The sequence below is a fragment of the Cherax quadricarinatus genome, chromosome 9 (genome assembly GCF_038502225.1).
Source record: "Cherax quadricarinatus isolate ZL_2023a chromosome 9, ASM3850222v1, whole genome shotgun sequence".
NCBI lineage: Eukaryota > Metazoa > Arthropoda > Malacostraca > Decapoda > Parastacidae > Cherax > Cherax quadricarinatus.
Window position 1 is genome coordinate 20,502,041 of NC_091300.1, and position 18,839 is coordinate 20,520,879.

The following is an 18,839-nucleotide window of genomic DNA, read 5'->3' on the forward strand; positions in this document are numbered from 1 at the left end:
TTTGTGGGCCCCTAGCTCCCTTGCAGTGCTCCTCTTTCTTAGTCTTTGACTCCACCACTACTACTACCTTTACCACTACTTCTCTTCTTCCTTTCCTACTACCTCTCCTGTTCTGTCCCTATCTGCTGGCTTATATATACTCCCTCCTCTCCTTTTTGTCAGTGTGACTTTATAAATGGTCCAAGTCAAATCGAAACGTCATCGTAAGCTCCTCTCTCCTATGTGCAGATTATTTATGTAGTATTCTATAACTATTATATTTAAGTCTGCCTGAAATGCACCGCATAACTATGGGCTATCCCATGTATGTTAGTACAATATAAAATGTAATCTTATGTAATAATATATAAAATAAACTTTACAGTGGACCCTCAGTTAACAACGTCATTGGATAATGACACGTTTTTGCATCAAAATATTGGCTCAGTTAACGACAAAGAACTCGGTTAAAGTCATTCGTTCTGAATGTGTCCGTGTGGCCTGAGCGGCCCAGCCACTCCATGTAAAGCCAGTGTGCTGTTGTTTACAAGCCAGTGAGGACAATTCCACACATACATGCGATACATTTTGTAATATTCCATTTTTTTTATTGCTTGTAACTGCTAAATAAGCCACCATGGGTCCAAAGAAAGCTTCTAGTGCTAGCCCTGTGGTAAAGAGGGTGAGAAATACTATTGAATTGAAGAAAGATCATCGCAAAATACGAAAGTGGAATGCGTGTCTCCGAGCTGGCCAGGTTGTATAACAAACCCCATACAACCATCACTACTATCTTCGCCAACAAAAAGGCAATCAAGGAAGCTGTTGTTGCAAAAGGTGCAAATGTGCTTACAAAACAGATCGCAAATACTCAAAGATGTGGAGAGACTGTAGTTGGTATGGATCAACAAGAAACAATTATCAGGAGATAGTGTTTCACAGTCAATTATATGTGAAAAAGCAAGGCAGTTGCATGACGATCTCATTAAGAAAAATGTCTGGAACTAGTTCTCATACTGATGAATTTAAGGCCAGCAAAGGTTGGTTTGAGAAATTTAAGAATCATAGTGGCATACAGTGTGATAAGGCATGGTGAGGCTGCCAGTTCTGACAAAAAAGTGGCTGAAAAATGTGTGCAGGACTTTAAGGGGTACACAGAGACTGAACAATTAAAACCCCAACAAGTGTTCAATTGTGATGAAATAGGCCTGTTTTGGAAGAAAATGCCAAACAAGACCTACATTATTCAGGAGGAAAAGGCACTCCCAGGACACAAGCCTATGAAAGACAGGCTAACTCTCATGTTTTGTAGTAATGCTAGTGGGGATTGCAAAGTGAAGCCTTTACTCGTGTATCACTCAAACTCAGGAATTTCCTTCAGAGGGGGAAGAGAGATGGAGGAAGTTGCCTTTTTCAAAGATTAACCCTTTGACTGTTTTCGACGTATAAATACGTCTTACGAGCCAATGTTTCTGACGTATATATACTCAATAATTCTAGCGGCTTCAAATCAAGCGGGAGAAAGCTGGTAGGCCCACATGTGAGAGAATGGGTCTGTGTGGTCAGTGTGCACCACAAAAAAAATCCTGCAGCACACATTGCGTAATGAGAAAAAAAACTGAAAAAAAAAAAACTGATCGTTTTTTTTTGGAATAAAACGCCGAATTTGAGGTGTATTTTCGTATAGTATTTATCGTTGTATTCGCGTTTTCATGGTCTTAGGTGATAAAATGGAAAACATATTACAGAAATAGAGGTGATTTTCATTACTTTGACGATGAAAACGACCTTGAAACTGAGCTCAAAGTAGCGGAAATGTTCGATTTTTACCAATGTTCAGGAGTAAATAAATCACACCACACGTCCAATACACGTCAACTCTGGGGAGTCTAATATTCTTTCACTAGTGCACTGATATTATTTATACCATTTTTGCAATAATGCAGTAGTCTGCATAACAGTAAATTTTATATTTTTTTGTATGAATAAAAAATCAAAATAGAAAGCAATAATAATATAAGAGGGGCCTAGAGATGTGACTAATGAACAGAGCATATGTTATTTTAGTGCCACGAATGTCTACCTTGTTTATTCTGGACCCTATTTTGAAATTGGCATCTTTTTTAGTTTGTGTGAAATTGGCCAAATTACCAATTTCTGACGACCATATTGGGTAGTCCAAATTAGTAAATGGGAGGTTTCTTGTACTCAGCTGATAGATAAAATGGAGTTCTAAAGAAATATCTATGAGTTTGGTCAACTGAAACAAAGGAATTGGCTGAAAATAGGGCTCAAAGTCGGCGAAATCGCCGATACGCATATGTCGCCGAGACCGCTAACTTCGCAGGAGCATAATTCCATGAGTTTTCGACCAAATTTCGAACTTTTGGTGTCATTACCAACGGGAAAAGATTCTCTATCATTTCATAAGAAAAAATAATTTTTTTTTTTTTCAAAAATTGAGCAACATAGAATGACAGTTTCAGAAAGGGGCCTGAAACAGTCAAAGGGTTAAGGACATTTGTGCAAAGTGGACTGTAGTGCAAATTTTTATGGATAAACATCACCCTGACACAGCTGTTGCAGGCCGTGCTGGCAACATCTACAATGACAATGCTATATCCCATTTTAGGGAAATCTTAAAGACACCAGAAACAGAGCTCTCTGGACAAATTTTTGGTGCGACAAGGGTCTAGTGACAAGTTGGTCCTAGTGGCATTAAAAAACAAAGAAGGGAGATAACCCCGGAAAAGGAGTTGGTACCTAAAGTCCTTATGGAAGGGGATTTCCCTTCCAAACAATTGTAAACTCCTCCATCCTCTGCCCTCCTCCCTGCCCTCCTCCCATCTCATCACTCATCAAATATGTCTTCAATAAAGGTAAGTGTCATTTTATTAATTATGTATTTATTCTGCATGTCTCATTGTTTTCTGTATAGGGAAACGTACATTTCATGTAAAAAAAATTATTTTGTTTGATACTTTTGGGTGTCTGCAATGGATTAATTGGATTTCCATCATTTCTCATGGGAAAAATTAATTCGGGTAACGACAAAATCGGTTAAAGATAAGCTCTCTGGACGGAAAAATGTCGTTAACTGAGGGTGCATTGTACTTACAAATGTTAAGATGCACTTTATCACTGTAGCAGCTAATTTTCACAAGGTGACAAAATTCATCTCATGGTTGATAATGTTTACCTCAATTTCATTCAAAAAGCCTAATGCAGTGTTAGTAAACCTACAACCATGACCAGAGAAAGTAGAAGGGGTTGTACTTTAGAGCACATTTGTCACTCAGATAGGGAGAAATACCTATAGAGTACTGAAAAATGGATTTACAATTGACAGGGTAAACTCTTTTTACTCACTGCTTTTATGTTCACAGTCATCTAATTGCACAGTAACTGACTAGTTACACTGGATCAGCTAGGCAAATTGGCTTAAATATATTTTATTAGCATGAGAATTAATTAAGCTTGCCTAATTATAATGTACAACCGTGTTGCTCTACAATACAATGAAATAACAGCTCAAACGAGGCTCGCATGGATTAATTTCTTTAATGCGTGAACACAAACAAGATGTGTAAATGTCGAGCACGTTTTTAATGCTGATTTCCATAGTAGAAGGAAATCAACTACTTTTTAGGACATAAGGGTACAACAGCAATGTCAAAAAAAAAATTGGATTTGCACTAGTCAGTCCTGAAAGATCTTGCTACTATGCATTAGCATAATTTTTTTTTTTTTAACAAGTCGGCCATCTCCCACCGAGGCAGGGTGACCCAAAAGAGAAAAAATCCCCAAAAAGAAAATACTTTCATCATCATTCAACACTATCACCACACTCACACATTATCACTGTTTTTGCAGAGGTGCTCAGAATACAACAGTTTAGAAGCATACACATATAAAGATACACAACATATCCCTCCAAACTGCCAATATCCCAAAACCCTCCTTTAAAGTGCAGGCATTGTACTTCCCATTTCCAGGACTCAAGTCCGACTACATGAAAATAACCAGTTTCCCTGAATCCCCTCACTAAATATTACCCTGCTCACACTCCAACAGATCATCAGGTCCCAAGTACCATTCGTCTCCATTCACTCCAATCTAACACGCTCATGCACGCTTGCTAGAAGTCCAAGCCCCTCGCCCACAAAACCTCCTTTACCCCCTCTATCCAACTCTTTCGAGGACGACCCCTACCCCGCCTTCCTTCCCCTATAGATTTATATGCTTTCCATGTCATTCTACTTTGATCCATTCTCTCTAAATGACCAAACCACCTCAACAACCCCTCTTCTGCCCTCTTACTAATACTTTTACTAACTCCACACCTTTTCCTAATTTCCACACTCCGAATTTTCTGCATAATATTTACACCACACACTGCCCTTAGACAGGACATCTCCACTGCCTCCAACCGTCTCCTCGCTGCTGCATTTACCACCCAAGCTTCATACCCATATAAGAGTGTTGGTACTACTATACTTTCATACATTCCCTTCTTTGCCTTCATAGATAACGTTTTTTGACTCCACATATACCTCAATGCACCACTCACCTTTTTTCTGTTGTTTACGCATCCTATTTTATTCACAAATGTGTGAAATTTGAAGTGACTTGCTTCAAATGCAGCACGAATTAAAATTTACCCTGAATCTCACATGGGGAATAGAAAGTATAAATAATGTGACAAAAAAGAAATTCTTAGAAGATTAACAAGCTGAGTAACTGCAAACTGATGGAAAAAAAAGAAAGAAAAAGTACCCTGTAACAGAAATGTCAGAAAATGAAAATAAGTCGAAGAACACAGATTGTTAATTCAACTCAAAAAATTTATATAACTTGATATGAACTAAGGCAACTAGGTTTAGAATATAAATGGTAACTTTAAGAGATTTGAGAAAGTCCAGTATTAAAGTTAGAATAAAAAATGGTTGATATTAGAACACAAGAGTTTTATAACTGATTTGGGAAGAGATAAAAAGGTTATCAAAACACCAAGACAGCATGGAGTATCATCTGGGATGCAGGGACCTAATGTGTAGCATAAGCAAGCAAGAACATTGCTACGTACTTTGAATTTTTTGCTCTTACACTGTATGTCACTAGACTTAGGTTATATTATATATAATACAGCAATTGGCAATCTTTAAAATTTCTTTTTAAATGGAGTGGCACTATATAATTTTTAAACTTTTCCTAGCAAGCTTCCCATTTTTTTTTTTTTTTCAACAAGTCGGCTGTCTCCCACCGAGGCAGGGTGACCCAAAAAAAAGAAAGAAAATACTTTCATCATCATTCAACACTTTCACCACACTCACACATTATCACTGTTTTTGCAGAGGTGCTCGGAATACAACAGTTTAGAAGCACACACATATAAAGATACACAACATATCCCTCCAAACTGCCAATATCCCAAACCCCTCCTTTAAAGTGCAGGCATTGTACTTCCCATTTCCAGGACTCAAGTCCGACTATATGAAAACAACTGGTTTCCCCTGAATCCCTTCACTAAATATTACCCTGCTCACACTCCAACAGATCGTCAGGTCCCAAGTACCATTCGTCTCCATTCACTCCTAACACGCTCACGCACGCTTGCTGGAAGTCCAAGCCCCTTGCCCACAAAACCTCCTTTACCCCCTCTCTCCAACCCTTTCGAGGACGACCCCTACCCCGCCTTCCTTCCCCTATAGATTTATATGCTTTCCATGTCATTCTACTTTGATCCATTCTCTCTAAATGACCAAACCACCTCAACAACCCCTCTTCTGCCCTCTGACTAATGCTTTTATTAACTCCACACCTTTTCCTAATTTCCACACTCCGAATTTTCTGCATAATATTTACACCACACATTGCCCTTAAACAGGACATCTTCACTGCCTCCAACAGTCTCCTCGCTGCTGCATTTACCACACAAGCTTCACACCCATATAAGAGTGTTGGTACTACTATACTTTCATACATTCCCTTCTTTGCCTCCATAGATAACGTTTTTTGACTCCACATACCTCAACGCACCACTCACCTTTTTTCCCTCATCAATTCTATGATTAACCTCATCCTTCATAAATCCATCCGCCGACACGTCAACTCCCAAGTATCTGAAAACATTCACTTCTTCCATACTCCTCCTCCCCAATTTGATATCCAATTTTTCTTTATCTAAATCATTTGACACCCTCATCACCTTACTCTTTTCTATGTTCACTTTCAACTTTCTACCTTTACACACATTCCCAAACTCATCCACTAACCTTTGCAATTTTTCTTTAGAATCTCCCATAAGCACAGTATCATCAGCAAAAAGTAACTGTGTCAATTCCCATTTTGAATTTCATTCCCCAAAATTTAATCCCACCCCTCTCCCGAACACCCTAGCATTTACTTCCTTTACAACCCCATCTATAAATATATTAAACAACCATGGTGACATTACACATCCCTGTCTAAGACCTACTTTTACCGGGAAGTAGTCTCCCTCTCTTCTACACACCCTAACCTGAGCCTCACTATCCTCATAAAAGCTCTTTACAGCATTTAATAACTTACCACCTATTCCATATACTTGCAACATCTGCCACATTGCTCCTCTATCCACTCTATCGTATGCCTTTTTTAAATCCATAAATGCAATAAAAACTTCCCTACCTTTATCTAAATACTGTTCACATATATGCTTCAATGTAAACACTTGATCTACACATCCCCTACCCACTCTGAAACCTCCTTGCTCATCCGCAATCCTACATTCTGTCTTACCTCTAATTCTTTCAATTATAACCCTACCGTACACTTTTCCCTGGTATACTCAGTAAACTTATTCCTCTATAATTTTTACAGTCTCTTTTGTCCCCTTTCCCTTTATATAAAGGGACTATACATGCTGTCTGCCAATCCCTAAGTACCTTCCCCTCTTTCATACATTTATTAAACAAAAGTACCAACCACTCCAACACTATCCCCCCCTGCTTTTAACATTTCTGTCATGATCCCATCAGTTTCAGCTGCTTTACCCCCTTTCATTTTACGTAATGCCTCACTTACCTCCCCCACACTTACATTCTGCTCTTCTTCACTCCTAAAAGATGGTATACCTCCCTGACCAGTGCATGAAATTACTGCCTCTGTTTCTTCCTTAACATTTAAAAGTTCCTCAAAATATTCTCGCCATCTACCTAATACCTCCATCTCCCCATCTACTAACTCCCCTACTCTGTTTTTAACTGACAAATCCATACTTTCCCTAGGCTTTCTTAACTTGTTTAACTCACTCCAAAATTTTTTCTTATTTTCATTAAAATTTCTTGACAGTGCCTCTCCCACTCTATCGATAATCTGCTCTCCTTTTGCACTCTCTCACCACTCTCTTTACCTTTCTTTTACTCTCCATATACTCTGCTCTTCTTATAATGCTTCTGCTTTGTAAAAACCTCTCATAAGCTACCTTTTTCTCTTTTATCACACCCTTTACTTCATCATTCCACCAATCACTCCTCTTTCCTCCTGCCCCCACCGTCCTATAACCACAAACTTCTGCCCCACATTCTAATACTGCATTTTTAAAACTATTCCAACCCTCTTCAACCCCCCCACTACTCATCTTTGCACTAGCCCACCTTTCTGCCATTGTGTGTAGATAATTTATTTGTATGAAGTTCCTACTTGCTTTCAGTCAAACATAAATATCTAAGTGTTCCTTCCTTTTGTCACACCAGTGTTTCATTTCAGTGTTCCAGGATGTGTTTTAGGTTTGTGTTAATGTTTGTATTGAAGGGCCTACAAATTTATAGTACGAAGGAAATACATTAATTGCTTATTAATTTGTAGTAATGGGGATTGTGGTATTTAGAACTAGCCTGCAAGGCCCTTCTTAAGGCAACCCTTTGTTGTATTACGATTGGTTTTTGGATAGTTTGTTGATCCTCAAGTACATATACTGACATGTAGTAGAGTAAGTTTGGAGCAAATAGCAGCACATCTTTAAAATAATGAATATAAAAAACTGTTGCATGTTCATATTTAAATTTAGTTCAGGATCTATACAAGAGACCAGAATTGACCTTCCTCTATTCCAAGTAAAATATGATTTATCTGGATATTACTGTGGTTTCTAAGTTCTGTTTCCAAATATTTCACTAGTTGTCTGTCATTAAAATGAATACTTTTTCAATTAATCATTTATGGTATTACTTAGGATAATAGTGTTGGTTCAAAGTGACTTAATGTAGTTATCTTCAAACAACACCAGTCTGAGTTGCTGATATAGGTGAAGAATGGTAGATGGCTCAGGATGCTGCATGGTGGTACACCAATATTTACAAGTTAAGGCAATACTGCCCCTTTTTTGGAGAAGTTAGTATCCATCACATAGGCAAGATTTTATTAAAAATGCCAGACGTCTGATAGTCAAAAAGAACGTAACGATGAGCAGTGACGAGTGTTTTCTTGTGGATCAATAAACTGTTATAGTGGATAATATTTTCAAGCATTATGAAAATTATACCAAGCATATTATGCTGTCTTTCTCTTCCTTTTCACCTGAAATTGCAACAGCATGGATTAATCCATATTATTTAATTGGTTATGAGCACATTTAATGTGTACCACCATGTTAAATATTTTTTTTTATAGTACTGGAATGTTAGATATTTGTCTGTAGCCATTTGTTAGAGGGATCCTCACTTATGGGAGAGTAGTTTAGCTCTGGCTCATTTGATCATCAGAATATTCTGAGTTCACGATTTATCATCAAGTATCTTTATGCCTGGTGACAGCACATGTACAGCTTTCTTCAGAGGTACTTCAAATAACTTTAAAACAAACTCTCACAGGAGATTGGACACTGCAATTTGGCTCCTGTAATTACTACCAAAACTGTTGTCCAGAGGGCTGAGGAAGGGTTGTTGAGGTGGTTCGGACATGTGGAGAGAATGGAGCGAAACAGAATAACTTCAAGAGTGTATCAGTCTGTAGTGGAAGGAAGGCGGGGTAGGGGTCGGCCTAGGAAAGGTTGGGAGGGAGGGGGTAAAGGAGGTTTTGTGTGCAAGGGGCTTGGACTTCCAGCAGGCATGCGTGAGCGTGTTTGATAGGAGTGAATGGAGACAAATGGTTTTTAATACTTGACGTGCTGTTGGAGTGTGAGCAAAGTAACATTTATGAAGGGATTCAGGGAAACCGGCAGGCCGGACTTGAGTCCTGGAGATGGGAAGTACAGTGCCTGCACTCTGAAGGAGGGGTGTTAATGTTGCAGTTTAAAAACTGTAGTGTAAAGCACCCTTCTGGCAAGACAGTGATGGAGTGAATGATGGTGAAAGTTTTTCTTTTTCGGGCCACCCTGCCTTGGTGGGAATCGGCCAGTGTGATAAAAAAAAAAAAAAAAAAAAAAAAAATAATTACTACTGAAAATTGTTGATCACAAAAATGTTATCTCACACGCACACACACTCAGGGGTCAGGAGCTGTGGGCCAGCTGGGCCCAGGAGCTGTGACTCAATCCCTGCAACCACAACTAGGCGAGTGTACATGCGCGCGCACACACACACACACACACAGGGAACATCTCCTGAGGTGCACATCAACCAAATAACTCCTGCAACATACAGGTGCCTGGCAAACCTAAGAACAGCATTCCAACACCTAAATATAGTCATTCAGGACCCTGTACACTGCGTATGTTAGGTCCATATTGGAATATGCAGTGCCTGTTTGGAACCGTCACCTAGCCAAGCATGTAAGGAAACTAGAGAGAGTGCAGAGGTTTGCAACAAGACTAGTTCTAGAGCTAAGGGGCACGTCCTACGAGGAGAGGCTAAGGGAAATCGACCTGACGACACTGGAAGACAGGAGAGTTAGGGGGATATGATAACGACATATAAAATACTGAGAGGTATAGACAAGGTGGACAGAGAGAGAATGTTCCAGAGATGGGACACAGCAACAAGGAGTCACAGTTGGAAGCTGAAGAGACTAATGAACCACAGGGATGTTACGAAGCATTTCTTCAGTCACAATTGTCAGGAAGTGGAATAGCCTGGGTAATGATGTAGTAGAGGCAGGTTCCATACATAGCTTTAAGAAGAGGTATGATAAAGCTCACGGAGTGGAAAGAGTGACTGGGTAGCGGCCAGTTGAAGAGGCGGGGCCAGGAGCTGTGACTCGACCCCCGCAACCACAACTAGACGAGTGCAACTAGGTGAGCACACACACACACACACACACACACACACACACACACACACACACACACACACACACACACCCACCCACCCACCCAAGAAAATAGAGATTAGTCGACGAGCCAGAAACGAGTATGCACAGATAAGGAGGGAGGCCCATCGGCAGTACGAAAATAACAGCATCGAAAGTCATGTCTGTCCCGAAACTGCTTTACAGCCACATCAGGAGGAAGACAACAGTCAAGGACCAGGTAATCAGGCTGAGGAAAGAAGGTGGGGAGCTCACAAGAAACGACCAAGAAGTGTGCCAGGAGCTCAACACGAGATTTCAGGAAGTATAGTAGATGCTGAAGGAACACTGGAAAGACAAAACAAGAGGGGTACACCAACATGGGATATACCAACAAGTGTTGGATGATACACAAACAACTGACGAGGAGGTGGTGAAGAAACTTCTAAGTGACCTTGAGACCTCAAAGGCGATGGGACCGGACAACATCACTCCGTGGGTCCTTAGAGAGGGAGCAGACACACTGTGCCACTAACCACAATCTTCAACGCATCCCTTGAAACTGGACAACTACCCGAGGTATGGAAGACAGCAAATGTGATCCTCATCTTTAAGAAAGGGGACAGAAACGAAGCACTAAACTACAGACCAGTGTCACTGACATGTACAGTACAAGCAAAGTCATGGAGAAGATTATCAGGAGAGTGGTGGAGCACCTGGAACGGAACAAGGTTATAAATGACAGCCAGCACGGATTCATGGAAGGCAAATCCTGTGTCCCAAACCTCCTGGAGTTTTATGACAAGGTAACTGAAGTAAGACATGAGAGGGAGGGGTGGGTCGATTGCATTTTCTTGGAGTGCAAGAAGGCCTTCGACATAGTTTCTCGCAACAGATTAGTGCAGAAGCTACAGGATCAGTCACGTATAACAGGAAGGGCACTGCAATGGATTGGAGAATACCTGACAGGGAGGCAACAATGAGTCATGGTATACAATAAGGTATCACAGTGGGCGCCTGCGACGAGCGGGGTCCCACAAGGGTCAGTCCTAGGACCAGTGCTATTCTTGGTATATGTGAATGACATGATGGAAGGGATAGACTCAGAAGTGTCCTTATTTGCAGATGACATGAAGTTTACGAGGAGAATTAAATCCGACGTAGACCAGACAGATCTACAAAGAGACCTGGACAGGTTGGACACGTGGTCCAGCAACTGGCTCCTAGAATTTAACCCTGCCAAATGCATAGTCAAAAAGATTGGGGAAAGGCAAAGAAGACCGCAGACAGAGTATAGGCTAGGCGGCCAAAGGCTGCAAACCTCACTAAAGGAGAAAGATCTGGGGGCGAGTATAACAAAGTACATCACTGGAAGCCCACATTAGCTGCGGCACATGGGTGCCTGGCAAACCTGAGAATAACGTTCCGATATCTCAGTAAGGAATCATTCAAGACTATATACATCAGGCCCACACTGGAGTACGCAGCACCAGTTTGGAACCCACACCTGGTCAAGCATGTCAAGAAATTAGAGAAATTGCAAAGGTTTGTAACAAGGCTGGTTCCACAGCTAAGAGGAATGTCCTATGAAGCAAGGTTAAAAGAAATCAGTCTGACGACACTGGAGGACAGGAGGGTCAGGGGTGACATGATAACGACATACAAAATATTGCATGGAATAAATAAGGTGGACAGAGACAGGATGTTCCAGAGATGGGACACAGAAACAAGGGGGTCACAGTTGGAAAATGAAGACTCAGATGAGCCAAAGGGTGGTTAGGAAGCATTTCTTCAGCCACAGAGTTGTTAGGAAGTGGAATAGTCTGGCAAGCGATGTAGTGGAGGCAGGAACCACAGTTTTAAGACGAGGTATGATAAAGCTCGCGGAGCAGGGAGAGAGAGAACCCAGTAGCGGTCAGTGAAGAGGCGGGGCCAGGAGCCGAGTCTCAACCCCTGCAAACACAATTAGGTGAGTACACGTACACACATACATGCATACACACACACGTACACATGTACACACGTACACACGAGCTCGCACACGTACACACACGGTTGTTTAATCACTTTCAGGCACCACTTACCAGGAAGGGTTCCTGGGACTACAGCATATATTTCAGCTGGCTTAAGGCCTGTAGCAAGAGGAGTTAATGGACCATTAACCAGAACATTTCCAAGATAATTAAGAAGCTTTTGTGCACGATTCTGGCTTGGTTGAAACTGGAAGAGCTGAGGGTGTTCATCAATAAAAGTGGTGTCTATGGTACCATTGAGGAACTTCTGATTCTCCAACACATTGAGGAGGAATGGAATGTTGGTCTGCCAAAAGAGAATCATGTTAAAAGCTCCTTCACTGTAAATCATATTTAAATGACCACAACAAACAATATTAAGAAGATTTAGGAAATTACACAAGAGATATTGCAATAAAAACCCACAATGATAAATTATGTATTTTCAAAATTTTGGTGCCCCATTGCTCTCTCTTTAGGACTAAAACTACTGAAGATTGCCCAGGACAGGGAAACCTGTCCTGGGCATTGAAATATGTTAGGAAAACCCATCCAGGTGGATGAAATATGACATGAAAACCCGTCCAAGGCAACGAAATATTACAGTAACTTTCAAGACAGGAAGGAGTGTTTGTGGCTTGAAAATCTCTTTGGAACATGCTACATTGAATTTGCAGTATCTTCTTATCTTTCTGCAGTGTAAGATAATATGAAACTGCCAAACATAGGATAAAAAAAAAAAAAAAAAAAAAAATCATGCAAGTAGGATCAATCTAGTACGCTGTGTAAAGTATTCTGATGCAAGAATTTTCTCCTCTAATCTGTTATGATAAAATTAAGTGCTAAATCCATAAGGGTGTCACAGCAATGCAGGGAGGGATGTGTAAAAGTAGAGATGTGCAAAGGTTAAGAATAAATATGAGAAGGAAATATAAAGTTAGGGGTCAGTTGGGATTACAATAGGTTAGGTTGAGTTAGTCTGTAAAAGGTGGGACTTTCTGCAAGGAGGTCAGTGAGAGTGAGTCTGCCGAGGCAGTTTAGATGTTGGAAGCAAATCCTACTTGCACTCTGATAAGCAGGGACAATATTAATAAATATACTGACAATGCAACCTGACAGTCCTCAGAGTACTGCCGGTTATTTCTCCGTGTGATACGTGCGAGTTGCTCTTGTCCAATACATAAGCCTGAGTGTGTGCTCTCCCAAGCTTGACAATGGTGAGAAGATAACAGAATCCTAAACATGGACAGAGAGAATTTGTTGTGGTCTAATGCAAACCAATGTTATTTTGTCAGCAGTCACAGAGGTGGTGAGAGAGGAGTGAAAAATAGTCCTATAGGAAATCTGTAGATCCTTAATAGTTGACCAAGCAGCTGAGTCAACATGTTCATTACCTTGAATATCAGCATGTCCTGGGACCCAGTAAAATATGCCTTTTGTGCTTGCTAAAAATATGACATAACCAAAGCTGTATACAAAGGACAATGAGGGGTCAAATTTCTGGATAGCACATCTGTTATCAATGAACAAGTCCCTATGATAGAAATTTAGGCAGCAAAAGCAAAGTTTACTCCTGGTTGTCCCTCCCTACTGCCTCTCTTATAGATCGCCATTATCAACAGAGCAAAAATAGGACACCATGCTTACTCAAATCATCATCAGAGTTGCAAATTTGAATTTATTAAGTCTTAAAAATTTTTACACTTATGTAGGTTTAAGAAAAATTTCTAGAGCTTGCTTTTCAGTCACTGAAATGCAACTATAAAAATTCCTTAGATTTTTTAATCAATTACATCACAAGAGTTGATTACATGTCAGAAGAATTCAAATATAAGACAGTAATAGAAATTTTTAGTTTCATAAAGCTGAATGACTTTGAAAACACATAGTGACATATCTAGCCTTGGTAAATTAATTTGAATGGGACCAGCAATGACTATTTGTAGGGTACAGATTCTATGCTTTTAAATTACTTGAAACATACTCCAGACAGCTTTAAGGTTAAAAAACATTACAAAGTTTTTTCCATTCTATCAATTAAAAATAATCACTGCAAAATCTTTAGATCAACTCTTTAATAGCAAAGTTACTGATCATTTGCTCAAAGTTTATTAATACATGTAAAGGAGGTTTTGCATGAGAGGGGCTTGGACATCCAACAGGCATGCGTGTGTGTTAAACAGTGAGTGGAGGTAATTAGTTTTTATGAAGCTGTGTTGCAGGAGTGAGAGCAAGGTAACATTTATGAAGGGCTTCAGGAAAAGTTGGTTAGCTGGAGCCCTGGAGGTGGAAAGTTCAGTGTCTACACTGAAGGAGGGATGGGGATACTGCAGTTTGGAGGGGCATCTAAGCTGTAATGTCAGCATGCCTCTGGCAGGACAGTGATAAGAGTGGAGAGTTTCTTTTTCAGGTCACCCTATCTTGGTGGGAGACAGCTGGTGTTAAAAAAAAAAAATATAAATGTTCCAGGGTTATGATAAAGCATGCAAATGTCATTCTGTTTACCCTAAAAAGTTGCTCATGACATACCACTGATATTAACATTATTACAGGGTACATAACACAAGGTGAACTGTTTGAAGATAAAGTACACAGGACTTTTTAAATGAATGGTACTAGCATAACACAGAGTGTCTATGAGTTTAAAAAACAGAAGGCCTCTCCCAAAAATTTGCTATATCCAAGTTCTATGTTGTTTGTCTATTTAAAAAGTAAAAATCCTGATATAGTATGTCTAATGACATGTGAAAGTGTGTCAGGTATTGAACCTACAGTGGGTCACAGTAGCAGCAAGTACAGGCTTGCCAGCACTGAACTCAATGGCCAGTGTTCCAAGTTCTAGTCTACTAACAGTATACTACTGATCAACAGTAACATCAATATTCCACCACAGAAATCAGCCATGTGAACTAGAATAGCTTCCTTTCCCTCTGCCTTTCCCCACAACTAATAAAACAAAATCTAGGAAAACATAAGCATAAAAAAAAAGGTAGAAATCAGGTTAGTCAGCAGACGAGTCGGCAATTACCATCGTCAGAAGTTGAAAAAAAATTGAGACTCAACTGCAAAAGATTCAACTAAAGCTATGTCACAAGCACTTAAAAATTACTAAATATAAAGTGATAGCATAGAGGAAAGAATGGAGAAACTTCACAGGAAATGACAGGTATGCAACAAGTTTATCAGGTTTTATATGGTGTTCATGAATGAACAAGTACCATTAACAAATGAGATAAACCAAACTGAATTACTAATCAAAATAACTAATGAAATTAATTGAAACAATGGAGGAATCTGGACTAGGTATATTATCACCAACAATACCAAGTCCAAATTCTGTGCAAGTCACTAACAAAGTATCAGATGAAAGGCAGGAAGCCCTGAACTATACACCAGTGACCCTAACAATAGCAATGTGCAAATTATGGGAAAACATTACAGGGGCCTTGTTGAACACTTTGAAAAACTAAATTACTTGCAAAGCCATAATGGATTCATAAATTCAGAATTATTTTACAAACCTTAGATGTACAATAGATTAAAAGGTATCAGACAGGAAAGAGTGATGGATGGATTGTTTATTTATAGACTTAAAAGCTTTTGATACACTGCCATATAGAAAACTGCTTAGTAGATTGGAGAAGCAAGCCAGTGTAAAAGGAAAGGCATAAACAATGATAAGGGAATAATTGAACAATAGAAAGCAAAGACTCATTATAAGGAATGAAACATCAGGACAGTTACTACTAAACTGAATTTCCATAAGGATCAATGCTGGGCCCCATATTGCTCTTGGTATCTATTTTATCTAATTACTGATATAACCCTGCATATCTTGGTTTGCAGATTTTACAATTTTCTTTTATTTACATAGCAGTCACATGAGAATTTTAAGGTTTTTACCTTCACGCCACGTATTCTGAATTCACGGAGGGAACGATTCATTTTAGCAGCAGAGGCATGCAAGTCAGATGCTCTTGAAATGACTTTCATGAGCAGCGAATCATAATATGGAGAGATGATTGCTCCAGCATAGGCAGAAGCACCATCAAGACGAATGCCCATTCCTTCACCACTTCGGAATACCTAAATAAAAGATCATATATAGTAACAGAAAATAAGCAAATACTCTAAAAAAGCTTATGCATGTTACTGGAGAAATTTTTAATCTGATAAAAATTTGCTGCATCAATTATGGAAAATTTGTGGGTGCTATATTAATATTAATACTGTATTGCATTACAATACTGCATGTGGGAATCAGAAGTTTTGCATTTTTAATATTTACTGAAAGCTTCTGAACAGTAATGAAGGACTGAAGATATAGTTAAGAGGGCTTGTATCAGCAGCCAGTTATGAAGTACAGTACTGTATTCAAAATTCAAAAAATTAATTTCTTCATTAAGGTTGCAATGTGTGTTTACATTTCTTAATTTGATTGGTACAAAGAAAGCCACTATCATGCCGAGGCATTTTGAGAAGACTTAAAACCTAATATGCATTTAAAGACTACTTAAGTCTAGACAGGTGAAGAGTGGTAGATTACAAATATTCAATATTTTACTCTATTATTAATATGAGGTAGTACAATTAATGATACAAACGTACATTTTTAAGTTTGCAATAATGACTTAATAGTTAGGGGATAATAAAATATCTGGGAGAGTTGCTTTAAATTTGGTTAGTTTAGCATAGTGTGGGTATGGTTATTGAGAGAGGAAGCGATTTTTGAGTATAGTCCTGAATTGATTTGTGGACAGGGGACCTCTTGCTATTTCAGGCAAAGAGTTCCAGATCTTCAGGCCCTTTACATGCATTGTTATTTTTTGCAAAGTGAGAATTGAACACGAGGGATGTCAAAAAGTGTTTTCTTCTGTATAGCATATCAAAATTATCTGTCAAACCCCAACAGTTTATAATACATAATACTGATAATGCTGAAGCCATACCTCTAATCTACCAGTGTCTGGCTGGAAACCCTTGGCAGGATCTTCTGTCGTTACACGGCACTGAATTGCACAGCCTTGTGGAATAATTTTATCCTGGGTCATGCCAAGCTCGGGGAGCGTCATACCTTCTGTGATGCGGATCTGAGACTGTACCAAATCAATCCTGTATAAAACAAAATGTTGAGTTTAGGATAGTTATTTCTAGGTAATGTAAAACTAATTAGCGAATATGAGTATGGGAGGCATTCAGGTTCAATGCAAAAATATAAGAGAGGATAAATCTAATACTTCAGGTAAGAGCCCCTCACCAGCATTATGGCACCTCCCTTGAAAAGTTCTGGACCTACAAGATGACTGATGAGGTTGAGCCCTTTCCTACACTTACCACAAGGCTAGCCGAGGAAACTGATCTATACTTCCTGAACCTGCTAGGTTCTACAATCTATGCTGCTATTACTTACCTTCCATCATTTATCCATGTCTCGCACATGGAACCAGTGCCTGGAGATCCAGTTCGGCAACCCACCTCAAACCAATTACAGTATTACTTAAAACAGAGCTTTCAGAGCAATCACAAAGCTTAAATAGGCAACACCCCAAGCCCTTATTCGATTCCCTCGACCAACTAAATACAGCCGCTCCTCACTTAATGACCAAGTTCCGTTCCTAAGAGTAGGTTGGTAAGCAAACTGGCCATTAAACGAGCAGTATACTGTACAGGTCTTTCTATATTTTTTAATGTCACCTTGGCCCCATTACCTGGAGAGGGTTTCTGGCATCAATGCCCTCGCAGCCCAGTCTGAGACCAGGCCTCGTGGTGGATCAGGGTCTGATCAACCAGGCTGTTACTGCTGGCCGTACGTAAACCGATGTACGAACCACAGCCCGGCTGATCAGGTACTGACTTTAGATGTCTGTCCAGCACCTTCTTGAAGAGACAGGAGTCTATTGGTAACCCCCCTTATGTATATTTTTAAATGTTTATACAGTAGTGTACTGTATACTGTAATAAACAGAATAGAGGAAATCAGCTCTAATATACATTACTTAGGTTTGCATATTGGTCAGAGAGCTGGTCATAACTAAGCAGTCAGTAAATGAGTACATCGCTGAGGAGAGGCTGTATAATAAGCATTCATGTATAATATCTTTAGAACACTATGCTATAACGGAGACCCAAGATATTTCCTTGAGAACTAAAATGGAACACACACTATGCTAGAAACAAACATTTGATATCCCTCACACTCAACTGAACTTGCAAAAATTCTACACAAATTAAAGGGCAAAAAATATGGAGTAACTTATCAGATGAATTCAAAATTGTCACATATTTAACCCTTTCAGGGTCCAAACCCCTGATCTGAAACTTGTCCACAGGGTCCAAGAATTTTCAAAATTTTTTATTAGTTTTTCTTATGAAATTGTAGAGAATCTTTTTCTGGAGGTAATAACACAAAGTAAAGGGTGTGATAAAAGAGAAAAAGGTAGCTTACGAGAGGTTTTTACAAAGCAGAAGTGTTATAAGAAGAGCAGAGTATATGGAGAGTAAAAGAAAGGTGAAGAGAGTGGTGAGAGAGTGCAAAAGGAGAGCAGATGAAAGAGTGGGAGAGGCACTGTCAAGAGATTTTAATGAAAATAAGAAAAAATTTTGGAGTGAGTTAAACAAGTTAAGAAAGCCTAGGGAAAGTAT

The 18,839-nt window shown here is 39.5% G+C and overlaps 1 protein-coding gene across 9 annotated transcripts in view; it reads right to left on the reverse strand.

Moving 5' to 3' along the window:
• The window catches only part of PCB (Pyruvate carboxylase), a 194,496-nt gene that overhangs the window by 62,434 nt on the left and 113,223 nt on the right, over positions 1 to 18,839 (reverse strand). For all 9 annotated transcript variants that reach the window (XM_070083295.1, XM_070083287.1, XM_070083294.1 and 6 more), the window contains 3 exons: positions 17,147 to 17,309; positions 16,101 to 16,283; positions 12,270 to 12,504 (listed from right to left, as the gene is read on the reverse strand). In XM_070083295.1, coding sequence (XP_069939396.1) covers positions 12,270 to 12,504; positions 16,101 to 16,283; positions 17,147 to 17,309 — 581 coding nt within the window. The remainder of the gene's footprint in view (positions 1 to 12,269; positions 12,505 to 16,100; positions 16,284 to 17,146; positions 17,310 to 18,839) is intronic.